At 51.3% G+C, this 7,462-nt stretch overlaps 2 protein-coding genes across 2 annotated transcripts in view; one reads left to right on the top strand and one right to left on the bottom strand.

Annotated features, from left to right (window-relative positions):
* The window catches only part of cebpa (CCAAT enhancer binding protein alpha), a 2,618-nt gene extending 2,009 nt beyond the window's left edge, over positions 1–609 (bottom strand). Inside the window, exon 1 of the mRNA XM_083918355.1 lies at positions 1–609. This exon is cut by the window's left edge and continues 2,009 nt beyond it. Within this exon, the coding sequence (XP_083774481.1) occupies positions 1–401 (401 nt within the window). The 5' untranslated portion in view covers positions 402–609.
* Positions 610–3,068: 2,459 nt separating this feature from the next.
* cebpg (CCAAT enhancer binding protein gamma) lies at positions 3,069–7,121 on the top strand. Its single transcript, XM_083918367.1, has 2 exons — positions 3,069–3,208; positions 4,947–7,121. The coding sequence occupies exon 2, from the start codon at positions 5,043–5,045 to the stop codon at positions 5,508–5,510; it is 468 nt and encodes a 155-aa protein (XP_083774493.1). The 5' UTR covers positions 3,069–3,208; positions 4,947–5,042; the 3' UTR covers positions 5,511–7,121.
* The last annotated feature ends 341 nt before the right edge of the window (positions 7,122–7,462 follow it).

A 7,462-nucleotide genomic window follows, 5' to 3' on the forward strand; every position in this document is an offset into this window, starting at 1 on the left:
GGGTTCAGGTCCTCGTCGTCCCGCGGCTCCTGTTTGATCGCCACCGGCCGGAGCCGCGGCTCGTACAGCGGCTCCAGCTTGGACTCCATGTAGTTGGGCATGTAGTGGTGCGGGGGCCCCGGGGGCCCCGGGAGCCCCGGGCCGCACGGCACGGGCTCGTACTCCCCGCTCATGATCTTGAGCTTGTCCTGCCGGGAGCCGTGGTGGAACAGGTCCGCCAGGAAGTCGTCGTTGAACGCCGCGGGGTCGATGTAGGCGCTCAGGTCGATGGAGGTCTCGCTGTCTCCGATCTCTCCGCCGAGCTCCGCCGGGTCTCTGTAGCCGGAGGGGGGCTGCGGGCCGTGGGGCAGGCCGCTCATCAGGGGCCGGGGCGCAGCCTCGTACAGGTTCGACAGCTCCATGGAGAACCTAGACCCGGGCGCACATGGAGGCGGGCTCCGGGAATCCAGGTCGGACAGAGTCACGGTTCGGGGTCCGGGGGGGCTGCAGACCTGCACACATGCAGCTCAGTCCGGATCAGCTCAGTCCGGATCAGCTCAGTCCGGATCGGCTCAGTCCGGATCGGCTCAGTCCTGATCCACGGGTCTGAGGAGAGAGGAGCGCGTTCAGCTGCACGAGCCCTCAGTGAAGCGCGAGCTGTCAAAGTGCGTTTATATAGAAGAGGAGGAGGGAGGGGGCGGGAACGCACACACACACACACACACACGGAAACACACACACACACACACACACACACACGGACACGGAAACACACACACACACACACACACATACACACACACACACACACACACACACACACACACAGAAACACAGAGACACGCACACACACACACAAACACACACACAAACACACACACACACACACACTTTAACATGTTTAATAAAGTTGAATCCGAGGCAGATGAAGATGATGAAGATGATGATGATGATGAAGAGCAGCTTCCCCGGGTCTCTTCTGTGGTTTGATTAAACATTAATAATATTAATATAATATAATATTATAATATATATAAATATTCCCTCCTGGTTCATGTGTTCACCGTGTTACAGTGGACGGTGAGTGACAGGACACGGAGCGGACTCAGCGGGGGTCCGCGCAGCTCCGACCCGGGGAAGGAGCCCCGTGTGCGGCTGCAGAGCAGGCGGACTGCAGCGCCCTCTGTCGGTCCCTGCTGCTCCTCCGTGGAGGATCCTTTCTCTCTCTCTCTCTCTTTCTCTCTCTCTCTCTCTCTCTCTCTCTCTCTCTCTCTCTTTCTCTCTTTCTCTCTTTCTCTCTTTCTCTTTGTTTGATCTTCTGCTTTAAAACAGTTATTTTGTTGATTTAACATCATTTCATTTCTTCATTGTGTTGTTTTTTACGTCACTAATGAAAATATCCTGCTTCAAAAAGAGTGGATCCAGATCCAGATCCAGATCCAGATCCTGTTCCTGATCCTGTTCCTCCATCAGCAGGAGAGCGGATCCAGATCCAGGTCCAGGTCCAGATCCACGTCCAGATCCAGATCCTGTTCCTCCATCTGCAGGAGAGTGGATCCAGATCCAGATCCAGATCCAGGTCCAGATCCAGATCCTCCATCAGCAGAAGAGTGGATCCAGATCCAGGTCCAGGTCCAGAGGCTGATCCTCCATCAGCAGGAGAGTGGATCCAGATCCAGATCCAGGTCCTGGACCGTGTTCTGCTCCATTTTAACGTCTCTGGAGGTCGTTCCAGGGTCAGTGAAGACGCTCCAGCAGAGCTTCAGATGCTCAGAGGCTCCACGGGGACTTTTCATGGCTCACGGAGCGGATCAGGGTCCTTCAAGAGCCTCCAGGAGTCCATGAAGGGGGGCGGGGGTCCTGGAGCTCAGTCCAGGCTCACTGAGGAGCTTCCATGAAGGGGGGCGGGGGTCCTGGAGCTCAGTCCAGGGTCACTGAGGAGCTTCCATGAAGGGGGGCGGGGGTCCTGGAGCTCAGTCCAGGGTCACTGAGGAGCTTCCATGAAGGGGGGCGGGGGTCCTGGAGCTCAGTCCAGGGTCACTGAGGAGCTTCCATGAAGGGGGGCGGGGGTCCTGGAGCTCGGTCCAGGGTCACTGATCAGGGACATAATTAATAAATCGAAGATAGAGTAAAAAAAAACTCTACTGTAAATAAAGTTAATACTTAATAATTAAATAAGAAAAAATAAATAAATAAAAGTCAAGTTTGGAAAAAAAAATTAAAATTAAATGAAGAAATAGAAAACTGAATAAAATAATAAACGAATTTAAAAAAAATAAGAGAAAGAAATAAAATAAAATAAATAAATAAATGAGCAGTGTCGGTCATGCAGTGGTATCACAGAATAACGTGTAAAATAATAATAATAATAATAATAACAATAAATAAATAAATAAGCTGTTTGGGAAAAATGTAAATAAAAACTAAAATAAAAAAAACTTAAATAAATAAAAACTAAAATAAATAAATAAATAAAAACTAAAATAAATAAAAACTAAAATAAATAAATAAATAAAAACTAAAATAAATCAATCAAAAGTAAAATTAATTAATTAATTTAAATTATAAATAATAATAATAATAAATAATCAAATTAGCTGTTAAAAATAAACAAACGTAAAGAAATAAATGAGTAGTTTCCGAATATTTAAAAAAAAATAGAAATAATAATAATAAATAAATAAATGAGCAGTTTGGGGAAAATTAAAATAAATAAATAAATAAAAAATAAACTAAAGTAAAGAAATAAATTAGTAGTTTCCGAAGATGTTTTTTTATTAGAAATAATAATAATAATAATAAATAAATAAATTAATAAATGAGCAGTTTGGGAAGAAAAATGTAAATTAAAAAAATGAAAAATGTCGGTGGTTAATGACGTCATCACAGATGAAGTCATGTGTGAAGCTCTCGTTACATAAACACAACAGCAGAAGACAGCGCGCTGCTATTGGCCGAACCACCTGTCAATCAAAGAGTGCATTGCATCACTCTGCCGCACGGTCGCCTCTGATTGGCCCACCGCTCTCTCCTCTCCCGCCTCCTCGCCTGTGATTGGCTGGTCCCGGACATCGCCGTACATGGTAAAAGAGATTTCGCAATCGTCTGAGTCCATGTTCTAAACAACAACAGTCCGCTTCACACACGGAACAACCCGGGAAAAAGACCCGTTTCTACCGGAACCGCCGCTGCCCACACGGATGGTTGAGCCCGCCGCGGCCCCGCGAAGGTAAACCGCGATTTTAACTCTTTAAACACCGAAGAACGGAGAAGAACGGGCGGGTTTAGCTGCCTGTTAGCACCTGGAGCTAAGTAGCTGGCTAGCTGCCCGGCTAACAGCGCTGGTGTCAGAGTGAAACGAGGCTCGGTTCGTGTTCAAAGACACATTTGACTCATGTGAAGGTTCAGATTCCGAGTCCCGGTGAGTCCCGGTGAGCCCCGGTCACCCCCGGTCACCGGGGCAGCTGTGGGGAGCTTAAAGTTACTAAAAAGTGCCTTTAAATATGAAATAAAGTCAGTTTGGAGCGGTTTAGGGGTGTTTTCAGACTGGTTTGGTGTGTGTGACAGCTGAGGTGTGTGGACCTGGGTCCCGGTGAGGCTGAGGTGTGTGGACCTGGGTCCCGGTGAAGCTGGGGTGTGTGGACTGTAGTCCGGGGTGTGGGGACCTGGGTCCGGGGTGTGTGGACCTGGGTCCGGGGTGTGTGGACCTGGGTCCGGGGTGTGTGGACCTGGGTCCGGGGTGTGTGGACCTGGGTCCGGGGTGTGTGGACCTGGGTCCGGGGGAGGCTGAGGTGTGTGGACCTGGGTCCGGGGTGTGTGGACCTGGGTCCGGGGTGTGTGGACCTGGGTCCGGGGTGTGTGGACCTGGGTCCGGGGTGTGTGGACCTGGGTCCGGGGTGTGTGGACCTGGGTCCGGGGTGTGTGGACCTGGGTCCGGGTGAGGCTGAGGTGGTTTCGGCCTCCCTGACTCTGGAGTTCCCCTCCGTCTGTACAAAGAGCCCGCGATGATGCAACACCAGGCAACACTTGTTTCCACCCGGGGCGCTTTTCCCTGCGCACAGCTGACTGGCTGCATAGCAACGCCTCCGCCAATCACAGCAGCGCTGCTAATTAACCGTGCAGCGCAACAATCCGACCAATTATTGTGTGTGTGTGTGTGTGTGTGTGTGTGTGTGTGTGTGTGTGTGTGTGTGTGTGTGTGTGTGTGTGTGTGTGTGTGTGTGTGTGTGTGTGTGTGTGTGTGTGTGTGTGTGTGTGTGTGTGTGTGTGTGTGTGTGTGTGTGTGTGTGTGTGTGTGTGTGTGTGTGTGTGTGTGTGACGGATTTAGGTCAGCTGATCACTGCACCTAAAAACACAGATATGGACCGATACAGATAAACACACAGATATAGGCCGATACACATAAAAACACAGATATAGACCGATACAGATAAAAACACAGATATAGACCGATACAGATAAAAACGCAGATATAGGCCGATACAGATAAAAACACAGATATAGACCGATACAGATAAAAACACAGATATAGACCGATACAGATAAAAACACAGATATAGACCGATACAGATAAAAACACAGATATAGACCGATACAGATAAAAACACAGATATAGACCGATACAGATAAAAACACAGATATAGACCGATACAGATAAACACACAGATACAGACCGATACAGATAAAAACACAGATATAGACCGATACAGATAAAAACACAGATATAGACCGATACAGATAAAAACACAGATATAGACCGATACAGATAAAAACACAGATATAGACCGATACAGATAAAAACACAGATATAGACCGATACAGATAAAAACACAGATATAGACCGATACAGATAAAAACACAGATATAGACCGATACAGATAAACACACAGATACAGACCGATACAGATAAAAACACAGATATAGGTCGATATAGACTCTGACTGTCTCTGTCCTGCTCTCGTCCTCAGGTTGCGTCCAGGCGAAGACTCGGCTGCTTCCTGTTCCTGATTGGTCCGAACACCTGAGGAGACTCAGAGAGCAGCACCTGAAGGCACCACAGCCAGATGAGCCGGCCGCCGCAGGGGACCACAACCACACCTGAGCCCAGCGGCGTGAGCGTCATCCAGAGTCAGGCCCACGCCGCCGCCACCGCCGTAGCAGCCGGACCGCAGCAGGTGCCCCAGCTGGTCCCCGCACACCCGTCGGCCCGCGACGCCGAAGCCCTCGACAGGATGAAGAAACCCTCGGCAGACAAGGACAGCGACGAGTACCGCCAGCGCCGCGAGCGCAACAACCTGGCGGTGAAGAAGAGCCGCATGCGCAGCAAGCAGAAGGCGATGGACACGCAGCAGCGCGTCAACGAGCTCAAGGAGGAGAACGAGCGGCTGGAGGCCAAGATCAAGCTGCTGAGCAAGGAGCTGTCCGTGCTCAAGGACCTGTTCCTGGAGCACGCCCACAACCTGGCCGACAACGTGCCGCCGCCGCCCGCCAGCGCCGCCAGCCCCGCCCCCAGCACCACCAACGGGCAGTGAGGGGGCGGGGCCACCGGACCGTGGCCTGCTGCAGCTTCTCTGCTCTTCTGTCACGTGTCGTGTTGGAAACGTGGCGTCTTCTTCTTTTCTTCTTCTTCTCTTCGTACTGAACGCTTCCTGACGCACGCCCCTCCTGGAGAGTTCAGACTTGAAATCACGCCGATCACGAACATTATCGATTTGAAATCAGTCAAATTAGAATCTGGACTTTGGTTTTTGGACTCTGAGTGACAGGAGGAGGAGGAACCCGCGTGAGCCCGGCGGCTGTTTGTCAACTCTCCGCGGTGCCGGTGCTGCAGGACGAGCTCTCCGCGGACACTGGTGCTGCAGGACGAGCTCTCCGCTGACACTGGTGCTGCAGGACGAGCTCTCCGCGGACACTGGTGCTGCAGGACGAGCTCTCCGCGGACACTGGTGCTGCAGGACGAGCTCTCCGCGGACGCCGGTGCCGCAGGACGAGCTCTCCGCGGACGCCGGTGCCGCAGGAGGAGCTCTCCGCGGACGCTGCCGCAGGAGGAGCTCTCCGCGGACGCTGCCGCAGGACGAGCTCTCCGCGGACGCCGCAGGACGAGCTCTCCGCGGACGCCGGTGCCGCAGGAGGAGCTCTCCGCGGACGCTGCCGCAGGACGAGCTCTCCGAGGACGCCGGTGCCGCAGGACGAGCTCTCCGCGGACGCCGCAGGACGAGCTCTCCGCGGACGCCGGTGCCGCAGGAGGAGCTCTCCGCGGACGCTGCCGCAGGACGAGCTCTCCGAGGACGCCGGTGCCGCAGGACGAAGATGTAAATTGTTGAGTTCCTTTTTTAGGATTGTGTATTTTCTCGTCTTTTGAAAAGTGTGTGTGTGTGTGTGTGTGTGTGTGTGTGTGTGTGTGTGTGTGTGTGTGTGTGTGTGTGTGTGTGTGTGTGTGTGTGTGTGTGTGTGTGTGTGTGTGTGTGTGTGTGTGTGTGTGTGTGTGTGTGTGTGTGTGTCAGGAGCTTCTCTTCTGCAGGAATGTTGTCTGTCTGAGTCCTGCTGCTCCTGAGCCGCTCAGCACAACGTTCCCACGACGATCCCAACAACGTTCCCAACAACGTTCCCAACATCATTGTCATATTTAAATGTCACATCAGTTCCACTTCAGGTTCCTGACGTCAGGTTTCAGGAACGTTTGGTAACCGTGTTGTCGTGGGAACGTTTGGGAACCGTGTTGTCGTGAGAACGTTTGGGGACCGTGTTGTCGTGGGAACGTTTGGGAACCGTGTTGTCGTGGGAACGTTTGGGAACCGTGTTGTCGTGGGAACGTTTGGGAACGGTGTTGTCGTGGGAACGTTTGGGAACCGTGTTGTCGTGGGAACGTTGTGCGGAGCCGCTCCTGTTTTTCACTTTTCTAACGTTGTTTTTTTACGCGTGTGTCTGAAGCAGCATGTTTGCATGGAAACCGTGGTGACGGGGAACCTGAGGGAACCTGGGGGAAACTTAACGGTCCCCGGGGGAACTTAACGGTCCCTCAGGTTCCCTAAAGAGCGCCTCTGCTCTGAATGTTGCTGGGCAGCATTTTTCCTCGCTCAGCTTTTTTATATCGCAGGAATCTGGGAAACGTGCAACTCTTAAATTAAAGTCTCAAAGTTCAACTGAGTGTGTTTGGGTCTTTATTCCAGAGGAGACCGTTAAGTGTAGACCACTGAAGGAGACCGTTAAGTTTAGGCCACTGAAGGAGACGGTTAAGTGTAGACCACTGAAGGAGACGGTTAAGTGTAGACCACTGAAGGAGACCGTTAAGTGTAGACCTAGGTAGACTAAAGGAGACGGTTAAGTTTAGTCTCTAAAGGAGACGGTTAAGTTTAGTCTCTAAAGGAGACGGTTAAGTTTAGACACTAAAGGAGACGGTTAAGTTTAGTCTCTAAAGGAGACGGTTAAGTTTAGTCACTAAAGGTGACGGTTAAGTTTAGTCACTAAAGGTGACGGTTAAGTT

Source organism: Echiichthys vipera (genome assembly GCF_963691815.1).
Source record: "Echiichthys vipera genome assembly, chromosome: 1".
NCBI classification, from domain to species: Eukaryota; Metazoa; Chordata; class Actinopteri; order Perciformes; family Trachinidae; genus Echiichthys; species Echiichthys vipera.

What these genes read in the sequence shown, in the direction of transcription:
- cebpg (XM_083918367.1), top strand. Translation starts at nt 5,043, where the DNA reads ATGAGCCGGCCGCCGCAGGGGACCACAACCACACCTGAGCCCAGCGGC.